This window comes from Hirundo rustica, chromosome 5 (assembly GCF_015227805.2).
Source record: "Hirundo rustica isolate bHirRus1 chromosome 5, bHirRus1.pri.v3, whole genome shotgun sequence".
Taxonomy (NCBI): Eukaryota; Metazoa; Chordata; class Aves; order Passeriformes; family Hirundinidae; genus Hirundo; species Hirundo rustica.
The window spans coordinates 6,861,627-6,886,592 of NC_053454.1; the positions used below are offsets into that span (position 1 = coordinate 6,861,627).

At 41.4% G+C, this 24,966-nt stretch overlaps 2 protein-coding genes across 3 annotated transcripts; both read right to left on the minus strand.

The window, feature by feature from the left end:
* Nucleotides 1-574: 574 nt before the first annotated feature.
* Nucleotides 575-7,944, minus strand: LOC120752979 (histone RNA hairpin-binding protein-like). The gene is made up of 8 exons (XM_040064826.2): nt 7,812-7,944; nt 7,418-7,549; nt 5,131-5,235; nt 4,552-4,611; nt 4,175-4,306; nt 3,542-3,691; nt 2,258-2,342; nt 575-1,563 (listed from the first exon to the last, which is right to left on the minus strand). The coding sequence occupies exons 1-8, from the start codon at nt 7,853-7,855 to the stop codon at nt 1,447-1,449; spliced, it is 825 nt and encodes a 274-aa protein (XP_039920760.1). The 5' UTR covers nt 7,856-7,944; the 3' UTR covers nt 575-1,446.
* A 2,733-nt stretch (nt 7,945-10,677) lies between these two features.
* On the minus strand, nt 10,678-21,389 carry LOC120753358 (histone RNA hairpin-binding protein-like). Of its 2 annotated transcripts, none has more exons than XM_040065464.2 (12): nt 21,309-21,389; nt 19,627-19,743; nt 18,269-18,373; nt 17,774-17,905; nt 16,881-17,030; nt 15,945-16,082; nt 15,227-15,343; nt 14,707-14,814; nt 14,192-14,305; nt 13,763-13,876; nt 12,839-13,000; nt 10,678-11,956 (listed from the first exon to the last, which is right to left on the minus strand). In XM_040065464.2, the coding sequence occupies exons 1-10, from the start codon at nt 21,359-21,361 to the stop codon at nt 13,771-13,773; spliced, it is 1,140 nt and encodes a 379-aa protein (XP_039921398.1). In that variant the 5' UTR covers nt 21,362-21,389; the 3' UTR covers nt 10,678-11,956; nt 12,839-13,000; nt 13,763-13,770. The 2 variants fall into 2 exon arrangements, with proteins under 2 accessions (XP_039921398.1, XP_039921397.1); XM_040065463.2 differs by having other exon boundaries at nt 12,839-13,017.
* Nucleotides 21,390-24,966: the final 3,577 nt, after the last annotated feature.

Here is a 24,966-nt window from a genome sequence, read left to right on the forward strand (position 1 = left end):
CAATCATCCCTACCCCTCTACCCCAGTTGTCAATCCCCTCTCTCTTCCCTTGGGCGCCCTGTCCGTCACTTCGGGGCCCTTCCCTGGGTTCTGGAAAGATCCAGGGAGGGCGTCGAGTAGTTGGTGGGTGCCCAAGCAATCTCCTCCCTCCCTCTTGGGATTGGACCCCCATCTTATGGTTAACACCCCCGGTTACACCCCTTCATTTTCCCATTGGCTGACTCATTGTCGCCTCCCCTGAACCCTCCCCCGGTTAAAAGTTCTCGCACAGCTCTGCTCGAGGCTCTTTGAGAGCAGTCGCCCCCCGAGGTAGAGCTCCGTTTTGTGCTCCCTAAATAAACCATCTATTTGCACTGCTCTCGAGAGTCGACTTCTTCCTGCCGCCATAGTCGTGAATACATCTTCTGTCCTGTCGCCTGCGGGGAACCAAGTACCCACGGGGAGGAGGTGGCTTGCTTGCCTTGCTGCCCCGACCCACGGAACGCCAGCCGCAGTGCCCCTGAGCTAGCCTGTGGTCAGTGCGAAACGACAAGGCATCGCGACACACTGCCAGCAGGAAATGAAGAGTCATATGTAAAAGTAAATGCAGTTCTGTTTATTTTCCAGCAACATCCCACGCAAAAGCAATAGAAACATGAACTGCTCTCAGCAGAAAATCTGTACAGTCGTTAACATTTACAACAGTTTTACATTTAAAACCAGAAAACTAAAAGAATCAAGCACTTTTCCTAGACATCGTTTTCTTGACTGCATTAATGAATGACTGATGACTATTTACAAATTTCAAATCAAGGCTACTGCTTCTAAAAAAAAAAAAACATTATTGCATAGGCTTCACCATATTGACCTCCAATTTCTTAAGAGTATTAAACTTCCAATTGTTTCTGAAACATTTTTGCAAAAAAAGTGGGGTTTTTTTAAGGTAAGTTAGTGTATCTTACAGTAACTGCAGTGGATGGGTTTACTAGTACTAATCAGCCACATGGTTCGGTACCACGTGCATTACTTCAGGTCAGGTGTTTTACAAGAGCCAGATGTAAAAGCAAGGTAACATTAAAAAAAAAAAATCTCCCTCCTTGGCTCTTGATCTGCAGGTGGACAACTGAAATCAAGTTCACAGTGGGGGAAGGAATGGAGGGAAATTGGTAAGATCTTGCTGTGCTATTTATAAATACTAGAGGATAGCACTGCCTTTGGGTAGTTTTTCTATTGAGAAGTTTTATAAAAAAAAAAAACCCGATATACATAAGTTAAAAGTTAACAAGAAGTAAAACAACTTAATTGTAATTTTACGCAAGTCTGGTCTGGAGAATATCTAGACCAATCACAGCTTTCAGAACAGTTTTCAACTTTGCTTAAGCTTTCTTACTATTAGCAGAGTTATGGATCAAGCCAACATCTCAAATTTAAAAGAAACTTTCTCTAAAACAGTTTGCACAGGACTATTTAACTCACAGTATCAAATTCTTTCATTGGTTCACTCAAACACATTTCCAAGTCAAATTCTCCTTCTGCTTGATAGTCAACATGTCTAACTTTGGTGGGAGTGCCAGAACAGGTATCCTGGAAAGGAAAGGCAATTAATAATTACTAGTTAAGTAGAGGTTATTGGCACAGGTAATTCCATTAACTTCTGTAATTCATCTAGACAGCCCTATAACAGAGGTTTACAAATGATTTAAAGGCCATGAAAACTCAGTGCTAGTCTTAAGATTAAAGAGATGTAGGCTTCTGCCCATCCCGTCACATTTGAAGATAACTTGCAAGTGTTCTAAGGACCTATATATGCAAATGTTAAAACATTATACAGATCCAGAAAGGAAAGCATTCCTAGACCTTTACTACTCAGCTGTACCAAGTGCTTTCTGGACACAAAAGGAGCATACTTCTGTGTGACAAGGAAATTCCACCCTACTTTAACATTAGATATTGCAATCTAAAGTAGTATTTCAACTGTACATTACAGTTCATTATTGATTTGCTTTCAACAGATAAATTTTCTTTCATAGGCTGTGAAAAAATGGGGTATTTCTAATTTGAGATGATAATTTAAGTTCTAATTCTCTAAACCCAAGACTACAGACAAATAATGGCTATAGCTGGAAAACACCCCAATTTCAAGATTGATCAGCTTTATAAACAGTCCCTAACCAATGTAGGTGATGGGATCTGTGAGGTATTCAGGCTATTCTGGATGTAATTCTAAGCAATGAACCAATTACCATCAAACAGTCATGCAAATGACAGATATCCTTACATCATTATCTTGACAGCTCGTTTGAGATTCAGTAGAATTGCTTCCAACAGATTCTGTCTCCATCTCACCAAGGTCAACAGGACAACTGTAAAATCATTTAGAAGAATACAGTATGAAACATGCACTCTGTTGTTGTGCAATTCTGAAAAAAAATGGCCATAGGAAAGCAAAGAGACCTACAGAGATCACAGGGATGGGGTGGCAAACTGAAGAGAGCAAACAGAACTGCAGCACAGCTGAGTACTGCCAAAGTGGCCAAGGACTGAATTAAAAGTCTTGAGACTGAATACTGCAACATATCAAAAGACAAAAACCCAGTGCCCAAGCAATGCCTCAATGCAAATGTTACAGGAGAAGAAGGATTTTTTTTTTCCCAGCCAAGGTTCTCATACATCTGTTTTGCAAAGATTTAATATCCATTACACAGACCTAGACCCCAGCATCTGAAGGCAGTATTTTAACACCAATGCACACAGAAGGGTTCTGGCTGATGTACCAACTCCCCTCACACAGATGGCAAGTAAAGGGAAGCTAAAAGGAAGCTTTGCTTTTAGATCCTAATGCTCTGCACTAGTTTTAAAACTAGCATTCCATTAAGGAAAAACACTACTTCATTAACACAAATCTGCTTGCTGAGGAGTTCCATCTTTGTCCCCTTCATTCTCTACTGCCAGTTTTATGTCACATGTTGCTGGTCAGCTGTATTGCTTTCTACAGAGGAAAATAACTAGGGCATCACTCTACATCTTCTAGAGCTTGGACTGTGAGCACTTGTGGCCATGCTTTGAGCTTGGTGGTACCTTGGGATAAGTTCACAATGCTCCCTCTCTGGCCAAGAAACAATTTATACCACTGCTCTTGAACTAGGAAGTGAGAAGGGGGAGGCAGGTTCTTGTACACTGGATTAGTCCAAGCTCAATATTCAGGAGATGTGCCATTAGTGAGAACTCTCCAGCACTGCTCCTACTAGATAATTTGAAGATTACTCTGAAAGAATTGGCTCATGTCAATGATATGGTGATTGTTTTATAATGCATAACTGGCTCTGCTTTCACCATTAAAAAAGTAAGGGATATGTATGCATGCCCTTCCAAGGACACTGGACAAGGGCCAGGAAGCTGCTGGATATTTTGACTGAGAAGGAACTGATAAATAATTAGTGAAAGCATTCAGCACTCACTGACTTGTCTCAAAAAGAACTATGCTGGGGCTGGTGTTTATCTCTTAAACAGGAGACTACACATCATAATTTCTAGAAAAGCATTTTGGATACTCTGTACATACATTTCCTGCAGATCACATCCTCCTTCAGTCGGAGGATCCCAGGAATGCAGTGCAACTTTCCACAGTTTAATCTGTTGGTCCCATGACCTCCGGCTGTACTTCTTAAATTTGTTTGGAGTTCTGGGATGAACTCCTGGTATACGATGGCATCTGTTTGACATGAAAAAATTATCAGTGCTTTAGTCACACGTACATAACATAGCTTTAAATGTTAACTGATTGCATGATTTATGAGAAAAGACCAATGAGCAATTCCAGCACTCGAGCAAAGATTTGGCAGCTCCATACAAACTTCTTAGTTTTTCTGATTTCAAGTCAAATAAAATAATACTAATAAAAAGGATTATCATTCATAGGTCTGAAAATCTCATTCCAACTCAATAGCAACTTTCATTTCCATTTCAGCAGCATGAGGTACTTCTTATATAATGACTCATTAAAATAAAACCTCAAACCACGTCTCAGTTGATTGTTAGTGTTACCTAACAGTTCAAAAATGTCTCAAAATCTAATTTGTAGATGCCTGCTATTTAAATGTGTATTGGATACAAAGTTTTGCACATTAATGTGCTTATAAAGAACAGGTATGACTTGGAGTGGACATTTAGTTTTCTAGAAAGTCAAGCAGCTTACCTAGGAACTTCTTTAACGTATCTATCATATGCAATCGTGTTCTTTCCATAGTTTATCTGTTTTTGTCTTCTCAGCAAAACCACCTCATCTGTCTCAAGTTCTACTGTCACCGTGGACTCCTTTGAATCGGAACTGAAGAAAAAAAAACATTGTAGGTTTGAGACTACTAGGAAACAACTAATACTTAAACAAACCTGCTTGTAAAAGGCTATAAATAAACATGTTAAATATTTTCAAACAAATGCTCAGGGTGTTACTAAACCACCGTGTTGAAACAAACTTGAACTATTTTAAACTGTGTATTTTAAGAAATAACATTGTACAATAAAAATTCTATTTTTAAGATTTTCCTCAGCTAAGCTAGAAACTTAACCTACCTTCCTGAGGACGACTTCCTTTCTCTTGAAAATTCATTTATCAGGAGTTTTCTTCTGTGTCTGTAAGAATTCAAATCAGTTTTAAGAAATTCTATGAAGAGGAACATGAAGGCTGCACTGTCACAGCTCACAGTTAAATTCTCAGAAAAGCAGCAGCACCCCAGACACTGCAAAAGCCTTTTTGCTCTGAAATGAATGTTTCAGTTTTCCCTTAAAATGCAATAAAAATACAAGGACTTTCTTTTCCTGACCATTTTCCCTAAAGCAACTTCTTATAGCAATAATGTGAAAACACAGTCATTAGTGAGAGGTTATTTCAAGTATTTCAATCTAAGAGATTCAGGAAAAGCTTCTTCTGAAAGGGAGGTATTTAGGGATACACACCCAATCTCCAGAGAGCATCCCATGACATTCCTGCAGGACTTAACCCAAAGTTGATCCAAGAGCGGCAGACAAGAGCCTAAGGTTTGCCTCATTTTACTACAATGGTGAAGTTAAAAATACAAGTTGATACAGATTCTACGAGACAACTTCCATTTCCCTTCCTTTCACCACTTCATCTTAAACACTCAGGGGTACCTTGCAATTTCTTTGTTAACATTGGTCCTCATTTCATCTTCTTCCACTGCCGTTGCCCAGTCTAAACACCGGGAGAGGGGTCCAGGACCTTCTGGTGTTGTAAAACTAGAAAGAAAAACAAATTCAGGCTCTGTGTTAAAAGTTTGGATTACTGTATTTACCTCCCCCACTCACAGCTCGATCCTTTAAATGATATTATTTACAGTACTCAAAATGGCTGTGAAAACCTTGTGTTCTATTAAAATTTCATCACTGTAAAATTAAGCATCAGTTGTGAGATCCACTTTGAGGTTGTGTGGTTTGTGTTGGTTTTTCTTAAAATTTATGTAGGTGTTATAGAAACATACCACTATAGCTTGATAAACCAGCCCACGCTTTCAGTAACTTGCAGCTCATGTTCCTCAGAAAATGGTACATGAAATACCAACTTTATTCATTTATTCACTCATTTTCTCTCCACTAAATGACTTTACAATTATTTATTCTTTGGTGACTGCAGATTCATTAGCTATATAAGAGATAAAAGCTGGAACACAGAATTAACTTGCAAAGCTAATTAATTAAAATTACATGATGGCACCAGGAGTTGCTCCATGTAAATATATGCCTAGCAGAGAAGGCTGAGGCACAAAAACGTCCTATTTCAGCTAGGAAACTGAGATTTGCTATGATTTTGCAGACTAGTTTAACAACTTTACTGCAGCCCATTAGCATCATAAGCTGGTTCAGACTCTTGCAGGGGAATAAGGTCACATCTCTTCCCAGATATCTATTGCTGCCTGCATTCAGTATTCAATGTTTCTCCTGTCTGTCTTCCTCATGACCAATTTTTCCCTAAGTAAAACTCAAAACTATCCTGCAGAGCAGAGCTTTTTCAGTAGATCTGGAAATGCCCTGGAGACCTTCCAAGATACTGTGCAAACATGGCCCTTGGAGCCAGGGAATTAGATCCATCTGCACTGAAACTAGCTCCAACTCCCTCCCTGCCCCCAAATAGGCTTGCACTACTTTGAATGTTTTGTTAAATTCAAACTAAAAGTTCTTGTAAGATGAAACTCAGTCAGCAAGTTGGCAAAATTAAGAATCCATAGCAAACAGCACAGGTCCCTGAACAAAGATCTGTTCAAGCTCCAAGGATTTTTAACTTTTGCTTATACCAATTTTTAGATTTGCAGAGAATACAGGCTATATTCTGTTATTGCTCTCCTGTGGTAGAGAGCTAACAGCAGAATTCCTGTTGGTCCCACCTCCTGAGCCTTTCCCCCAACACTGTGATGTACTTTTTTATACTTGTTTGATTATGCACCTGTGCTGTGATTATCAAGGTGACCCAGCTTCCATCCTGATCTTCTTTACTTCTGAGAATTTTAATTTGACGCGGTTGGATTGGCATAAACAAAAAGTAGTTTTGGCAGAGAAAAATTTCAGTTAGAGCTCAATTCAAACTGAAACCAGGAAATATGCCTGCACAATTCAGGACTGGGAGACACATAGGAGTGTTGCCTATTTACGTTGAAACTATCTGAGAGTTTCATCCCTGTACTGCTGTTGAACCACACTTCCTGGAATTAGTTTAAGCTACTCTGGATAGTGTAACCTGAGTCACTGACCATCGTGTCCCCTGCTAATTGTCAGCAAAGGAAAACGCATGGGCACCACCTACCCAGTTTTAGATTAGAAACCTTGATTCAATCAACCGGGCTGTGGCCACAACTCCCATCCACAGATCAAAGTGACTAAAGAGATCATAGCATGAATAGCTCAGACTGTAAATGTGATATAAAATAAAATACTTAAGTCTAGCTGTGCTGGGAAACACGGAAGGCAGCATTATGAGGCAACCTCAAAACTGAATCACCCCACAAATGTGCTGGAATATAACACGACTTCTCAGGGGTGGTCTGTATGCCCTTCAGAAGCGTAGAATAGATGAATTCTAAGAATTGAATTTTTATCCTTTAATCTTACCACAACTGTTTGTACAGCCGGTATTTACAAACATAATGGGTCTGTACAATATTAGTTCTTGATAAATGGCAGTAAACCAGCATGAAATAGGGCACAAATTACCAAGAACATATTTCAAGAGGTAAGAATGAAAAATGTTGACTCTTAAGAACCGACCCCAAGATAAGAGCACCGCACTCGATCCTTTTCCCTCCTTTAAGACCAGCTATTTGTGCGATTGATAAACAGGCAGGGCTTGGGAAACTGAGTACAAGGGTCAGTTCAACAGCTCCTGTGAACAAAAGGGCAGGGAGTCGCTGCCATTGTCACCTCTGCTCACCTGTCCTGCCGGCTGTCCTCAGGCCTGGGCTTGTTTTCCTCAGACACGGAGGATTCGGGCTCGTTCTGCCTCCGCCGCTTCCCATCGGCGCCGCGTTTCCGCTCCTGGGCCCAGCGCGGGGGGTGCTGCGGGCTGGGGACAAACACGAGCACCCAAGTGGGCTTTGGGGCTCTAACCTCCTTCAGAGACCGCGGTTATTCACCGATTTCACCCCAAAAACGCGGAGAGGCGACGCTACTCGCTGCGGGCCCTCTGAGGGGGCTCTGCCCCCCCCCCGCCCCACCCCCTCATCCCCTCAGAGAACTCAGCCCGCGGGACGGGAGCGAGGGCCGGGGAACACGGGGGGAACGGGGCCTGGGGCCGCCACCCCCCCGCCTCAGCCCGGCGGCCCTACCTGGTCTTCGTGCTGCCGTGGGGGCTCCTCTGGCGGAAGGACATGGCGCGGGGTGTCCTCGCGAGGGAGAGCTGGAGACAGAGCCGGCGCGAGGAGCTGAGGCGGACGGTGAAGGAGAGGCAAGCGAGGGCAGCTGAAGGATTGGCAAGCGAGGGCAGCTGAAGCGGGCGGTGAGGCAGAGCCGAGAGAGCACTGCCGCCTTCCCGCTCAGCCCCTTCGCATCTCCCGCCGGCGCTGAGCGACACCGCCCGCTCCGCCTCCCCGCGGGGCGCCTCCACGGGGACAGGTGCGGAGGGGGGGCGAGCGGCAAAGCGCAACTGCCGCCCCGCGCCAATACACGTTCACACACATCCCCCACCCCCCTGCCAAGGTAATGGCTCAGCCCGCTCCGCCCGGCCCCGCCCCCGGGGCGTGTTGGCGGGAGAATCGAGCGCGGCGGCGCGCGGTTTTGGCGCGCGGTGGAGGAGGGACTCGCGTGAACCGGGAAAAAAACGGCCCAAACAAAAAGAAAAATACGAATTGCAGCGATTTAAATATGAAGGATGACGGTCTCCGCACGGCTGTACAGTCGATGAAGCGCACAGTATTTTAAGAGCCAGTTCAAACCCCACGCCAGACGGTCACTATGTACATTTCACAATGACATGGCATTGAATTTTGTATCAATAGTGAAGAAGGTTGGGTAATGACACGAGATGGCTATGCCTTGGCTAGCTGGACCTTTCTGGGATTTTTACTCCACACATGCATGCACAGTGAGATCCCGCTCATCCTGCAATTGGGCATACACTCATATTTTAGAACAGTAATTTAGAAACAACCTGAGGAACTCCAGCAGAACACAAACAGCTTTAAACAATGATACGTTTGCAGCCTGAAGGCTTGTGAGACACTTCAGAGAGATGGTTTTCTTCTGGCCTTACAATCGCAGGATTATTAAGGTCGAAAAAGCCTTTCAATAACAGGCTCGTTAAGGTTGGAAGAGCCCTCTAGGATCATCAACTACAACCATTAGCAAGTCCATCGCTAAACCCTGTCACCAAGTACCACATCTGGTAAAACAGATGGCAGCGGCAGCAAACAAAAATTTGTCTGGTGGGTTTTTCTAATCAGTTTAAAACACAAAAGCAACCATTGAAGTGCAGCAATGGTTTTGGAGAAACTTTCTGAGCATACAATAACAGGTGGTGTTTGGTGGTTTGTTTTTTTTGTTTGTTTGTTTTGGGGTTTTTGTTTTTTTAATAAAGATACACTTAAGCCTTGCTATGCATGAAGGGATTTACTTTGAAAATTCCATACCTGTTGCCTGGCCTTACTGTAGTAAATTTTGTACAAACTCACATTTTCTGTGTGACATCTGCCTGAACATCCACATTCCTGCAGAAAAGTCTGCTCTGCTGGCACCTGTCCTTTCCAACACACTACAAGAAAACAGAACTGTGTTCTTGAACCAAGGTCATGCTTCAAGTACAGCAGAGGTGCAAAACATGCACAAACTAACTCCCCTCCCTTCAGCCTGGCTCTGGCCTAAGCTAGAACAGCATGTTTACCTGAACACACCCACGCAAGGCAGAGGACAGCTACAGCCTGGAAGACACACAGTACTTTTAGCACAACACTATCTACAAATTAAATTCAGTTTATCCACCAGAACTATCTGCTGGGACACGGCTCAGGGATTACAGCTGCACTGCATCTTTCTGTCCTCATCAGCGACAGAAACCCTTCAGAAGAGCAGTTTCACCCCAAGGTGGGAATTTAAGGGAAGGAGATATCCTCAGCTTTGACCTCAAAGGAGTTTTACAAGCAAAACAAAGTACACACAACCTGTGGCCTTTCAGAACTGCCAGTGAAGGATGTTTTCCACAAGCACAGATAATGTACCATCTGTAAGGAGATTATCCCAGTAGAAGCATGTCAACAGAAGATACTTGTCACTTCTAGGGAGAAATTGAAACCTGTCTGCTGAGGTTCAGGGTATATTTTGCACTAATTACAAACTGAGCGCAGATTTATGCAGAGATTTAATTAAGTTGGGTAAAATTAAAGGAAAAGCTGGGGGTGGAGTGCCAGACTTCTTTGCTTACCTCAGTTGTAAACTGTGTCAGACAGCCTTGGGTAGGTAAACAAGTGCATGGACAGGCTGCATTCCAGTTTTGACTGCTCTGTTTAGACTAATGAGGTTACTAATTAGAACACTGGATGATTCTACATCCAGTGGCAACACTGCATGAATTGACTTGAGCAGACTTCAAACTGCATCTGCTCTATTATTCCTTCCGTTGTGCTACCATAGCTTGTTCAAAGCACACAGAATCTGGATTAGGGAATAAATCTACCCAAAATTTAATTGCCGCGGGCAGATTGGTTATGTTATGTCTAGTCTAAGATCTTCAACAAAGAAATACAAAGATCTCTTAAGGACTGCTGAACTGCAAATGTCCCTAAATCCACTGCAGGCCCCATCCATCCTAGGCAAAAGCTGAAGGGCTCTCAATACTCATAAAATACTAAAGATGAGTTTAAGTATTTCTCGACAGCCTATTACTCTCACCTAGCAGTTTAATCTTCTCCAGCAGGACACCTTTCCATGGCAGAATGGGTGCTGGGACTTCAGCTGCGCCCCTCTGCTAAGTTACGATGCCCTAAACAAACTTTGGGGCTGGACAAAACCAGAATTGCAAGCCGCCTTCAAGAGTCCACTTTTCGTCTCTGAAAACTCCTCCTTTCCCCCTTTAGCAAGGGCTAAAAATCCAGAATCACTACCCAAACCAAACACTTTAAAACAAACAAGAAAGAAGTACTAAACCCACATATTCCTTTTATAATCAAACTGACAACACAACTGCAAAAGCAGACTAACAAGGATTTTTAAAGTTAGTCTTTAATTCTTCTGCATAAAGGCAAATTGCCAAAAATGTAACACATTCCTTTATTTACAATCATCATAAATCACAAGGAAACATGCACACTGGAACAACAAGGTTCTAAATATTATCTCTTAGAAAAGTGCTGTACAGATGTGTCCCTTGTACACACACGCTCTGTGCTCCGTGGTGTGTGACAGATACACCCTTGTGTTGGGAAAAATGCCTGAGCATGCCTGGAAATAACATTTTGGGAGAGAAAGTAGTTTCTGGGGAAGCAGCTTTCTCCAAATCAGCAGCACAATGGGCTCTTGGCCCTGGGTACTGCCAGCCCCATAGCAAAGGAAAGCAAAACCAAACTCCTGCAGAGAGACAACTCCCAGCTCTAGCAGACATTGATATCCCAGTACATGCTACACAAGGACTGTAAAATTCTTGTAACTGGCACACAAATTTAGTCTAAACCACTGTAGCCACAGCTCCCACTTTAAACATCTGCACACAGTGCTAGCAGAGTAAAAAAAAGGAGAGCCTATCCCAACACCATCACAACCCTTAGGCTGGACAAGAGCAGCTCCACACCTGCAAGTTCTGCTATTCATCTCCAATAGTTGTAGGAACAACAGGCACTGAATGCATCCTTGCCCACTCTTTGGGTCAGGCTGCAACACACATAAAAGCAAAATCCAGGTATTTCAGCTGTGATGCTGTTCTAACAGTCACTCAGCCCCTTCAAAAAAAGGATCTGATTTTGATAAACCATCTACCTTTCCTTTCTCTTCCCTCACCTGGCTTAGACAAATGCCAGCTTAATACATCTCAGAGAACAATAAACAGGCCAAGTGGGTGACCACCCAATCCAAAAGTTATGAACGACTTGTCTTTAAAGACAGGAGGAAGGCGGAAATTGTCTACATTCTTTTGAAGCAGTTCTTCGGGCTGGATGTCCAATTCTGGTCCAGTGGAGAACAGGGGGTTCCTTGGTTGGAGGGGTTTCATTCTTCAGTCTGACTCGACACTGGACCAATTCACTGGTGAAACATCTGCACACTCTGAGGAACAAGACCCCCAGAGGGAATGGCAGGATCCATCACCTGAAGCAGCCTTTGAAATATAATGCACTAGTCACCTGCCAAGGCAGGCGCAGCAGAAATGTCCTCACAAAAGCTTTAAGGAACATCCATTGTCACTGCAGCACAGGCTTCGTGAAATCTGAAGTTTTACACTTGAGGCACAGCTTGAAGAAAACAATCTATCTTTATAAAGGTCTGGAGAAACCTAAACAAAAAAAGTAGGTAACAACATTTTATAAATGTGCTATATGCAGGCATTAACAACAAAACATTTCCTCTTTTAAGCTGTAGTGCCACAGTAGCAGTAGAAGGAGGAGAGCACTGCATATGGTAAGCTTATAGCACAGTATAAAGGAGAAACCCATAATGTCCCTAGTAAATAAAGTGTTACAGCAAGTATAAACATTTTGAGAACATAAATTACTGAAAAAAATACAGCACTAGATACTCTACATTCCTAAAATATTTGTCAGGGAGAAAAGGAAACAGCTAAGCCTATTTTTCCCAACCCCTTTCATCATTTCCATCAAAATGTCATTATTAATTCATAAAACAGGCTTTTATGTTAACACTAATTAACAAATTTCTGCCATATCTTACATAGTCTACTGACTAAGGTTTTTCCCTAGAAAGCAACCAGATACATTCACATTTATTCCTGTTTAAGACAGAAATTTTCTTCTAGCAAAAGGGAAGGCAGTGTGGAATTCTACCATTTAAACCACTATCTGTTTTTCAAGCAAGATTAAACTTCCGCAGAAAAAGGTCCTGACACTGGAGAGCTCATCACTCCTAAAAGCCGAGGTTAAAGGCAATGTTGCTCTAAATATTGATCTTTCCATCCCAGAAAACCAATGTGTTGCTCCACAGAGAAGGTGTTTAATTCACTTTGTACATTCTACATCTAACAGAGATTTTTTTTTTCCAATCAAAACAAGTGATTACAAACCCACTGAATAAATACACTCCTTAATAAAGTCTTATTTACAACAAAGACCACTGCAAAAAAAGCTAAATATCAATCATGTGGAAACCAGAAAGGCTCTTAAGTGTGACATAAATGCTTCTTTTAACTGAATAATTTCACCTTATGTTGATTGCACGTATGCTGACTGTAAATCTCTTCCTCTTTCAGTGCAGATCCTACATGACAGAACCAGTTTTCCAAGACTTGATCTGCTGATCTCAGACTACATCCCAATTCTTCAAGTCTTCTTCTGTCACAGGAGAAATTCTTTCTTCAATACTTCTATATACAAAGAGAGACTAGATATTTTCAAATATTGAATTAGCACTTTCGAAAAGTGAATGCATGTTAAATCTTATTCATGCTCAAAGACTTTAAATTAAAAATCAATAAAGTCAAAAGAAGAATGCCATCAGCATAATTTTTTAAAAGCTCTAGCTGCCTTTTCCTTACATTTCTGTAATTCAAAATCTAAGTGTAAAACTAATTTTGGCATGTTCTTAATGAGTTTTTTAGGACAAAATATTAAAAGATGACTGTTTAACAGACATTTATATCCTAGACCATGTTTCAGAACCTGCACCAAATGTAGATCAAAGACAATCTAATTACACAAAAGACTAAATGCTAATAAAATCTGTTTGACCCAGATTACCATCCATCCTATTAATGCACCACAGGAATCTACAATCCAAGAGAAAAATTTCACTAAAATCTCCTGCTGCAAAGGCCAAGTTATGACTTCATCACAAAAATATTAAGAGGCAGAAAAGGTGCTACTGAAATATTTAAAAAACTGACACTTTTCATTTGAGAGATAAAAACACATTTTCTGGCTGACAGATAACACTTTCAACTTAGTAAGTCTGAAGCATTAGATCTTTTAATTAAGGTGCTGCATAAAGTGCAACAGGATGGGATAAAACACTAATAAAATAAAAGAGAAACTGATCTGCCTGAACTGAACAGCTGGATTCTGTAGAATGATACTGTGGATGGGCTACTGGAACAGAACAGATCAATAAGCATTCAGCACAAACTCACCTTGATATTTAGATTTTTTTCCTCAATATTGTACTTTCCACATTTGCACTTTCCCATCCTCTGTCAGGGTATTCTGACTGATGTCCTTCCAATAAACTGCTACAAAGTTTAAGCCTACAAATAAAAAACACCAAAGCCCAAAGACTAAGTGGCTTTATTTTGTAACTTTTAAATACTAAATACAGCTACATTCCATTTACATTAGCACAGAATGTAACATGAAAATATAATGACAGAATTTTACCACACAACATATAAATATTGATCAACACATCCCTAAGACAAATAGTAATAATAGCTAAGTAAAAATTAAAAATCAAATGATCATAATAAATGCTTAGATTGAATTACAGCAAGAAAGCAACTAAGCTTCTAAAATAATATGCAAAAATACCCCTCAAACCCTAACTGATGAGCTGCATTTGATACCTCTCCAGCCTACAGTCTGCATCTCTGCAAGTCTTGCTGTCAGGCAGAAAGAAGCTGGATTTCTTCTGTTTTGGATTGTTCCACCCTGAAGAACAACCAGCTGGAATTGGGTCACTGTATAAAAACAAACAACTATCATTGTTGTCACTATAAAACAACTTAATCTCTAGGGAGACAGAGAGGAAGATTCCAGCCCTTAGGCTGAGAAAATGAGAGGCAAATTTCCAATTCTCTCCACAAGACAGAGTGTGAAAGGGGCTCATTATTTTCCAGCATTACCTGGGATGGCAGAGGCAGCAGAAAGCAACAAATGGAGAGTCAGACTGGAAAAAGCCAAGCAAACTCAAAGAACAGAAATAACAACCAAACATAACACGTGCTGGAGGAAGTGTAAGAAGGCCAAAACAACAAAAAAAAAAAGTAGTAGTAACCAGTGAAAGAAAAGATTAAAAAGAAAAGGACACCTTTACAACATAAACAATAAACAGAAATAACATGATCACTGGGCTATTTACCTTGTTATTTCTATACTTTGTTCTACTGTCATTACTTCATCTTTTTCACCAAAGGCTTCCCACTCTGAGCACTTTGAAAAAGCCTCCTTATGTCCTGAGTCAGTAAGGCTGGAAAGAAAATGAAAATGTCTGAATCCATGCACTGTGGCAACACAGTTCCTCCTAATTTTTCAGAAGGAGACTAGGTAGAGAGAAGAAACAATACCTGTATAAACACTTTTACTAAGATTAGTGTGAAATGTCTACTAAACTGCCAAAATCCTTAGTTTTGCTAAGGATTAATCCTAAATCTACACACAAAATACAACCTGTGCTTTGTCTTCTGACACTTTGCAATGGAGCACTGTAAATATTTGCTATCATACAGCACAATTATTCTGACATGATTTTCCTTCCTCGTTAAATTGCACACATTTAGATAAAATTAAAGCTATTAACAAAGGGAGGGGAAAATATCAGTCATATTCCAAAAGTCAGTTCATAATATCAGTGAATTCCTACATGGAGAATCATTTCTTACCTTTCCAGTGTGTGGTACATCTGCAGATAATGGTTTTTGCTCTTCGAAACCACAGAGGAGTCAGAATTGTTTCTTTTTCTGCGTTTCCATACTGGAGAAGAATCTGGAGAACAGGAACTACAAAAATAGATTTTACAAATGTAACTTCTTTTATCTATGTTTAAATGTTTGTCAGTGTTCTGCTAAATAACAGTATATGCTACAGAAGAAGTTTTCTTTTGAGGTATGATTCTTCAGTCACACAGAGGAACACTGAGCAAATCACTCACACTTTGAAAGCAAAACCATTTTGAGCTCCACACACATCCCCCTCCAGGATAAGATATTTTAGTAAACATGCCACAGTCAGTCTCCCTTGCTGTTCTGCAGAAAGGCACAATACTATTAAGGATAGGGACTCCTGCTTCTGAAGAAGCTCCTCTATTTTCAGAACATTCCAGCAATGGCTAAAGAAACCTCAGTACTCCGCTGTATAAACTGAGAATCTGAAAAAACACTGCATTTCCTTCTGTTAAATCATGCAATTCTGCAATGCTGGTAATTCTTCCATATTCAATGCTCTCTACCACTGATGGATTACATACAACAGCAGAAGTGTCAAACTTCAAAGCTGAGTATTAACTGCCCTTCCACAGTAAGCATTTCCTACAAAAACCTGATAGCACTGACATGTACTGAATTATTTCCCTAAGTTAAGCACAGAAGTTTTCTCTCATACCTCTCAGGTGTGTAGGCAGTCTGTCTGCATTCATCTTCACACTCATTTCTCTTCTGCTTTTCGTCAAACACAAAGGAGCCAGAAACATCCTCATCTTTGCAGAACTCCTCCTGGGAACTACCTGAAGGTTCTGTACTACTAAACACAGGAGAAGAAAAAAAAGAAGAAGCTTTTAAAAAACAACCCATCTGGCTTACTGCTCCAAACAGAAAACAGTTCAGCTGCAGCAATAATTAAGTTAATCTCATATGACACCCAAATTGTGTAAAAGAAATGCAACTTCTACCACATGTCAATTACAACACAGGTCAAACTATTTACATAGTGCAGTAACACAGCTAAGAGAATTCCATTCTCTCTTCTCCTCCTAATTTACTAGTCCAAATCTTGCGAAGTATAAGGTGGCATTAAGTAGCAGAGCTAGCCTTATTACAGAAATTCAAAGTTGTGAAAACGTAAAAATATTTCCTTCTTGAACACAGTTGCCACCATCCTGCAGTGAGCATGGAAATACCTCTCATCTTCTTAAACATCTCAAATCTTCTAACATATTGTCACTGTAGGAGACATGTGGTTCCACTGAGATCAGGAAAAGAAGGAAAGTTAACAATGTCATGGAACAGCAATTGTGAAATTTCTGCTTATGTCTCTCACTTTCCAGAAAAGTAACGTTACCTTGTGCCCACCAGTGTATACACAAAAGAGAAGGGAATGTACTACTGCAGGCAGACCAAATGCTGTTTTCCTCACAACACCTGATTGCAGACTAATTTAGACTAAATAACTGGATTATCTTGAAGACTAACAGAATTCAAATGGAAAACAACACGTTCAAGAAGACTCCCATTTTTGAGTTTGATATTTTTTTATCCCTGTCAGAAATGCTCTAAAGGAACTAGAGAGCCCTGCTTAAATTCCTTCATCCATGTAACGTACATGGGCTGCAGATCCCAGGTTTCTTCAGCAGGAGGATCCCAGGCATGCAGTGCTATCTTCCACAGCCTGATCTGCTGGTCCCAGGACCGACGGCTGTACTTCTTAAACTTGTTGGGAGTTCTAGGGTGAACTCCTGGAATTCTCTGGTTCCTGTAAATGCATAGTAACATTTATCATTTCAGAACATAAGGAGATTTTTCCTTAAAAAGAATCCTAAGTCCATCAAATCACACAAGCATCAGTGGTCTAATAAATAAAATGTTCATATTTTTAAATGCTTAACTGAAATGTGTGTAAGACATTATCAAAAATAAAAGCAACAACTAACCATAATGTGCTGAGTCAGACTGGAGGCTCATCCAGCCCAGCACTCTGACAGCTCCCAAAGCAGATCCCTACTGCCCTTGAACAAAGATGAAACCGAAGCATAACTCATACTGCTTCAATATTATCATAACCTCCAGCTCCTTCCACTTTATTCTTCCTGAGTCAAGTGCAGCTTCTTCAGTTTAGTATTGTACTGAGTCTGTCGGGGATGTAGTTACCTTCCTTCACAGCAGTCCCTGTAGTGCCGTGTTTTGCATTAATTGCTAAAACAGTGCTGATAAACACACACACTGGTTTTTGGGCATTACTGAACAGCGCTTGCTTAAAGAGTTTCTCCTTTCCCCACCCCACAGACACTAAGGTCAGAGTGAACTCTAAGCTGAGAGGGAAAAATGCTGGGACAGCTGACTCAAATTACCCAGAGATATCACACATCATATAATGCCACACTCAGCAATAAAAACCACAGGAAGAAATTGAAGAGAAGTAAGGCTGTGTGCTATTCTACACACACACCAGGAACAAAAAACAGTATATTTGGAAACCTGCAACACAGTGCAACTTACTTTGGAACTTCTTTAATGTATCTGTCATATGCAAGGGTATTCTTTCCAAAATTGATCTGTTTTTGTCTTCTCCTCAGGACCGCTTCATCAGTTTCCCTTTCAGCTGGATTAGCAGAGTTGCTTGAAACAGAACTTGAAAATAAAAATAAGAATTAAGTTGAAAAGAACTTTAATAGTTTTATAAGAAGTTGCATAAACATATATTCTAGAATTGCCCTGTATTCTTACTGATAGACAGTGAGCACAACTCTTATCTCACTAGTTCACAGAAGTGAAAGCTGTGCTAATCAAATCTGAATCTCAAATATCACACAAGTATCTTCTGAGATAATACTTCTCAGTCTTACTCTCTCCTTAAGGCTTCCTTCAGGCTTGATATGAAACAGCCTGTTTGTGGTTTCAAATCTTCATTAATGCATTTAAAGTAGTCAGAGATCATTAGATGGTTATTGCTAAAACAAATGCAACAATAAGCAGTAATAGTTCAATACCTACTTTGTCATTTTTTTATTTGATGTCCTCATTGTTCTGCCTTCTTCAATTCTACCTTCCCAGCTGGCACCACTGCAAAGTGACCTAGAATGTTCTGATGTTGTAGAGCTAGAAAATAACGGGAATTCAACATGAATGTTTGCTGCTTGTAACACATTTAATCAAAAGAAACATCAATAATGGCCAAAACCAGCTCCACAACTGTAAAACTACAGGCATGTTCCTTCTTTATTTCAGTTCTAAGTCACCTTCAGCCTGTCCTCCCCTCCTCTGTCAATTCCAATGCCTCAACATTTAACAAGGAATGTAAGTAATACAGAAGCAGATTTAGCTGATAGTCTTTCTTTCCCTAAATGGTTTTCCATCAACAGATGAAATTACCATCCAGGCTGACAATGTCACTTTAACACAGGACAAAGATTCCACACTGAAAAGGAACATATCCACTCAGCAGAAGAGAAACACAAAACACTGCTGGCACATCTACTTAAGTCTCACACTCATGCCATACTGTTAGTATTTTTATGACCATATCAAAGACACGGAAAACACTCATGAACACAAGGCCTTTCTTAAGCTCTTCAACAGTTTAATTCAATAATGAAGCAATATTAAACATGCCATCAAAAATTAAAACCACGTTCATACACTGGAATACTTAGAAATGTATGAATTACATAAAAAAATATTTTCATGTACTCTTAGTAAAACATTTATTCTTACATTCTGTTCAGTTTTCTGCACATATCTCAGCTCTCATCACTTTTCACTTTTGCTATCAGACTGTAAAATACCAGTCTCAACCACTTCCTCCACCTTGGGTTTTTAGTCTAGAATACTCAAAAGCCAAGCAAAATATTCATCTAATTACCTAAGTATAAAATTTTATCTCAAATTGTCCTCAGTAATGGGCTGTAGGAAAAAAAGGTGCTCACTAAAAACAGCAGTATAGCTGAATATACCAAGTGGACTGTGAAGAGACAAAGACGGCCTGCCCACGTTTACATAAAGATGCATAAGCAAAGTATGAAAATAACAGCAAATGGCTTCATTGGGAGTTTTAGACTAATATTGAAGACTTCAGCAATAAAGGGCTTAAACGACTGCTTCAATACATAGCCTTTCTCCCCTTCACTTTGAATACTTGCTAACACTATGGCACATATTTCAATGAGACAAACTGGATGGTCTTGTTTAGGTATGATGTAGGTTATCATGTCTTAGCTCTGTGCTATACTATTACAAGAAAACACTCAACCTAAACATGTCCAAGCTTTTCTTGGTGTCCTAAAGAAGACTGCAGCAATGTGGAGATTTAAAAAAAAAAAAAAAAAAATTATACTTATTCCTTTATTCCTTACCTCTCCAGCCAGTGGTCTGAATGGCTACAATGATATTCCTCAAACACCACAGAATCAGAATCATTGTAGCTTCTACTTTCCTGTTCTTGATGCAAGCAGTGTGGATGTTGCACAGAACTATAAAACAAGAATTTTCATCTGAAATCAAGTCACTGGTAGTCACCGAACATGGCCTATAAAAATCAAATATTGTCGATCTAATTTGGCACACAGGTATGTGATTTACATCAACTCATTCAGGCAATACCTACTCAACAAAGGTGTCAGTTTAACTGCTGGGAAAATAGCTGACTAATACAATTAAGACCTCAAAATTTTCAAATGAACAGTTAATACTTAGATAACCAAAAGTGCAATTTCGCAAACAAAATGGTGGGGAAGAAAAACTTAATTGAGGACTGCCACCAGTGTTTACGGACTTGTGGACACGTGCCAACATCCAGAAACCATCCTCTGTCAGCAGTGCATTATTGGACATCTATTTACTGCCACATCCAGTAGTAAACTGAGAGAAAAGTCAAGTCCAGTAACTACACTTCAACACAATGGCTAAGGAGAAGTAGGTCAGATGTTTATGCGGAAACACTTTTACACAGGAAATCCTTGACCAGACACAGCTGCGGAGCCCTCACAAGGAAGCGTGGCACAAGGAGCTGACTGTAATGTTTACAACACACTGGCCAGTCAGCCAAGGATTGCATAAGGTTCTCTACATTCTCCTCCTCGGTTCTGGCGGCTTTGACATTTTAAATGACAGGTTACTAAACAAAATACAATCCTAGCATCTACTAACACCGGACCTGGCTTCTGGGTTAAGGACCACGCCTGCAGATCCACCGCCACACCTGCCTGAGAGAACGCTCTGGTACTGCAGCCTCTGCACTGTAAATACACCGTGTTTCTGTATGTGTGGCTAACAGCAAACACCCTGCTCTGAACGTGCCAAGTCTCTGCCCTTCGCTCAACAAGGTAAAAGGAAGGATTTTTGATATTTCACTCCTGTGTTAACCACCCATGTTTTCTTTCCCTTCCTCCTCCACCCTGCCTGGCTTTGGGACTTTCCTGCTCCCAGGGGGGGCTCGAAGTTGCCAACAACACACAGCACAAACAGCTTCCTCAGAATCACAGACCCAGGAAAAAAAGTTCGCTTCCAAACCCGGTCAGTTTTCGCTAAGACAATGAACGAATAAACCCCTTCTCTAATCACCTTAAACAATTACTAGGTTTAACGACTTGAAAGATTTTTTTTTTTTTTTTTTTTTTTTTTTAACCAGCTTAGGTACACTACAACACATGCCGTAAGTACGACGCTGTTTGAAAACGTAAGGGGAAATGATAACCGAAAATCACGTCTTTCAGAAACATTCCAGTATTGCTTTGCACTGCCCGCCCCCTCTAGCCTGACACCAAGCCCCAGTGCCCCCAGCCGGGCTGGGGCGTCTCGCCGAGCCCACACGCCCTGCCCGGGGCTGCTGGTCCCTCACTCGCCACCGGCGGAGGCGGCCGAAGGAGCCCTTGCACGGGGGGCGAGGCCGCAGGAGAAGGGGCCGATCGCCGGAGGAGCACGGGCTGCTCGCCAGCAGCCGCCTCCGGAGCCGCCCCGGGACAGGCAGCGCCGCACCCCCGCCCGCCCAGCCGAGCGCTGCCCGGCCCGCTCCCCGTCCCCCCGCGGCCGCTCCCACCTGCGCAGCCCGCCCGGCTCCGCTGCGCCCGGGCGGCGCGGCCCGCCGGACATGGCTGAGGCGGGCGGCGGCCCGGCCGAACATGGCCCCGGCCCGGCCCGGCGCGGCGGCAGCGCAGGCGCGGCCCGTCCTCCCGCGGGGAGCGCAGGCGCGGCCCGGGCGGTGCCGCGGCCGGGACAGCCCGGGACGGTGCTGTTCTTGTGGGAGGGCTGTTCCTTCGGAGGGGCTGTTCCTGCGGGAGTGATGCTCTGTCTGACTGGAGGAGAGAAAAGCGTCCTGCGCCCCTGTGACGGCCCGGGCGCAGCTTCCCTCACACCGAGGGCACCGCTGCCTTCACACCTCCTCCCTCCGGCTGCATCTCCCGGCCCATTCCGCTCGCAAATGCACGGAAAACCCGGCTCCCGCATCACGGCGTTACCTCACGGAATAGCCAAGGATTCGTTTTGGCACAAGTTATTTTCCTCCTAGACGTCGTGAGGGGGTGGTAGCCACCACAATGTACACGCTACAGGAATGTGTCCCACATTTCATACCATTAATGGAAACATAGAACAGTTTGGCTTGAAAAGGACCTTAACTTGCTCCAATATTTATGTATCAACTCCTTAAATAGCTCAAAGTCAACAAGCATTTCTTAAGAAAGGCACTCAGGACTTTAGTCTCACTGAGGTTATCCTGATTGTAGTGGTACTGAGCTGCAGGCTAGCCAGTTTGATAAAATCACAGAATGGTCTGGTTGGAATGGATCCTGAAGAGCATCTACTTACAACTGCCCTGTCATGGGCAGGGACACCTTTCCCTAGAGCAGGATGCTCAGAGCCCCATCCAGCCTGGCCTTGAACAGGATCCCTTCCAGGGGTGGGGCATCCACCGTTCCTCTGGTCAACCTCTGCCAGTGCCTCACCACCATCACAGTAAAGGATTTCTTCCCCTGGATCTAACCTGAACCTACTCTCTTTCAGTTTAAAGCCATTGTCCTTTGTCCTGTCATGCCATGGCCTTGTCAAAAGTCCCTCTCCAGCTCTCATGGAGACCCTTTAGGTAGTGGAAGATGCTCCAAGGTCTCCCTGGAGCCTTTTCCAGGCTGAACACCTCCTGCTCTCTCAGCCTGTCTCCATAGCAGAGGTACTCCAGCCCTCTGAACATCTCCATGGTTCTCCTCGGGACACACTCCAGCAGGTCCTCTACTACTGGAATGCGATATAGGAATATGATCAATTCTTTATTGCTGGTGCTTGGTAATAAATCTGAGCAAGGTCATGATTAAATAAATATTTTATATAGGACACACCTATTGCTACATGCCAGTGCTTCCTTGGAAAGACAAATTTTTAGTCATTGCCCCTGCTGATTCCATGACATCCAGTGTCACTCCTTCCCATCTGGTAGTTGTGAAAAGTATTTGGAAGCTTTTTTGGAAGCTTTTTTTTCCCAGAGGTTCTTATAGAGATTTCATACACACCTTCTTCAATTTATGCAACCCTCTGCATTCAGGCTGTAGTAGGAAAATCCATTCAAGGAGGACTTACCATGTACACCTTTAGGAATATTTAAGAGCTATTCGTATTTATTCCCATGCCCTCAGGTGAGACACTGCATACAGATAAGCCAGACTGATTTCAATATAAAGTTTTACATGGTAAACATAATTTTATAATTAAAACCAGAAGTCTTAAAAAGAATCTACTGTATTTTTATTGAGCTCTTCAGAGAGTTTTAAGATTAACTCCATATTCATTAAACCTTTTCCTTAAGCACTATCCAAATAATACTGTTGATTTTAAACAGGTAAGCTATCAAGCAAGCAAAAAAAAAAAAAAAAAAAAAAAAAAAAAAAAAAAAAAGCCAAAAACAAAACACCAACCCCAAAAACCACAAATAAGAAATCCTGCAGTATGTCTTTGGAAGAAAATGTCTTGTGATCCATGTATTAGCTTAAGTACTTATATTTCAAGTCCTTAAACAGCTCAAAGTTGACAAACATTCCTTAAAAATGGCACTGAGAACCTCAGCCTTACTGAGGTTTGTTCTGACTGGAATGGTGCTTAGCTGCAGCCTAGCAAGTCTTACAATATCAGATAAAGGTTTCAGTTGGAAGATCATCCAGTTCCAACCCTCTACTATGGGGAGAGACATCTTCCACTAGACCAGGTTGCTCAAAGTCCTATTCAATCCCTTTAGCACTTCCAAGAATGGGGCAGCCACAACTTCTCTGGGCAACTTGGTCCAATTTCAACACAACAAAAATACTCGTACTGAGAAGATCACATGATAACTTGTATTTTGGTTTCAAGCTATGCCAAACCTCGTGGTGGAAAAACTGTATTCATATAATGGATTAAAAATATCTCCTGCTTGGAAAAAAATGTAACATATTTCTGGAACACTACAATTACAGAAGTAATACAATCGTGGAAATAAATAATATAGCCATGACCCATGTTTTGAGAAAGACCTGTTGAGCTGCAGCATGCCAGGAAATTTGGGCTACACATGATACACTCGTAAGGGGTATTTGTATTGACACAGTCCACCCACAGACTGTCTTTAGTTTAATGACATCACATTTATATAAGATACTTCAGATTACCAACACTGCCCACCCACAAATCACTGATGTGGAAAAGCATACACACAGCTGGAAATGCAAAACTAAATCACTATGAGTGATTTACGCACAATAATAAAAAAGAAAATTCTTTCAGTAAGTATTTTAGCTGCTTGCATTACTTAGTTTTTCTGGGGTTTGTTGCTGTTGTTTTTACAAAATGATGTAAGAAAACTGATTCTAAACCCTATCCTCATATTTAAATGTATCAAGATTGTGTGGGAGGCAGTGGTGTGTTCTTTACTGCAAACAGAGAGCATCTTCTCTAGAAATGGCCCTGTATGTACATGTGGCTCTCTGGATGATAAGCTGAAGCTATCACAAATGCCTGTTTTTGTACTCTATTATTTTCATGTTCATATGGATTTTTAACAAGTTGTTTCTCTAACACAGCCTTTAAGAAGGTGACAAATGTTGGAGGCATGTCAGATTACTCTGAGAATTTAAACTTGGGGAAAACTACTTGTTTTAAGGAATATAAGTCAGGTACTATCATTAACGTAAATCGTAATTTTGTTTTGGTAGTTATTACTAAGTTTCCTAAGAGGCACTTCTGTGGATAGAGCATTAGAAGATGCAAGGGTATAAAACATTTATGAGTGTTACTCTTGTACTTTTATATTGACAAAAGAGGTAGAATGAACAAAAACAAAGTTCCACTGAAGTGAAAACTTCCAGTCAACTCAGTAGATTCCACTGCAAGAGCAGTTAGGATTTTAAAGCTTTTACTATGTGAGATACTATTGGCAACTGACCTGGTTTTAGTCTGTAAATCATCTGCAACTACAGGCATCTAAGATTCTCAAGGCCTTTATGATTTTTACATTCACATTCTTTACAATAAATATTTTTATTCCAAACAGGCCAAGTGCTGTAGGAACTGAATGACTGGGGGTGGCAAAATCACAACTCCAAAATCCGACCCTCTCTTCTGCAACTATTTCAAAGGCCACATGTCTTGTATCCACACCACATTATGTAAACTTTCCAGAAGCAAATGTTACAAAATGTTTATTTGTAAAGGCTACTGTGTAGTGATAGGTGTATGTC

Bases quoted from the DNA above. Each gene is read 5' to 3' on its own strand.
- LOC120752979 (XM_040064826.2), bottom strand. From the start codon at position 7,855: ATGTCCTTCCGCCAGAGGAGCCCCCACGGCAGCACGAAGACCAG. The intron at 7,550-7,811 runs GTAGGGCCGCCG...GTTTGTCCCCAG, and splicing joins CACGGCAGCACGAAGACCAG to CCCGCAGCACCCCCCGCGCT. The intron at 5,236-7,417 runs GTGAGCAGAGGT...TTTTCTTTCTAG, and splicing joins GAGGACAGCCGGCAGGACAG to TTTTACAACACCAGAAGGTC.
- LOC120753358 (XM_040065464.2), bottom strand. From the start codon at position 21,361: ATGTCCGGCGGGCCGCGCCGCCCGGGCGCAGCGGAGCCGGGCGGGCTG. The intron at 16,083-16,880 runs GTACGTTACATG...TCCTGTGTTTAG, and splicing joins ACCTGGGATCTGCAGCCCAT to TAGTACAGAACCTTCAGGTA. The intron at 14,815-15,226 runs GTAAGAAATGAT...TTTTCTTTCCAG, and splicing joins ATGTACCACACACTGGAAAG to CCTTACTGACTCAGGACATA.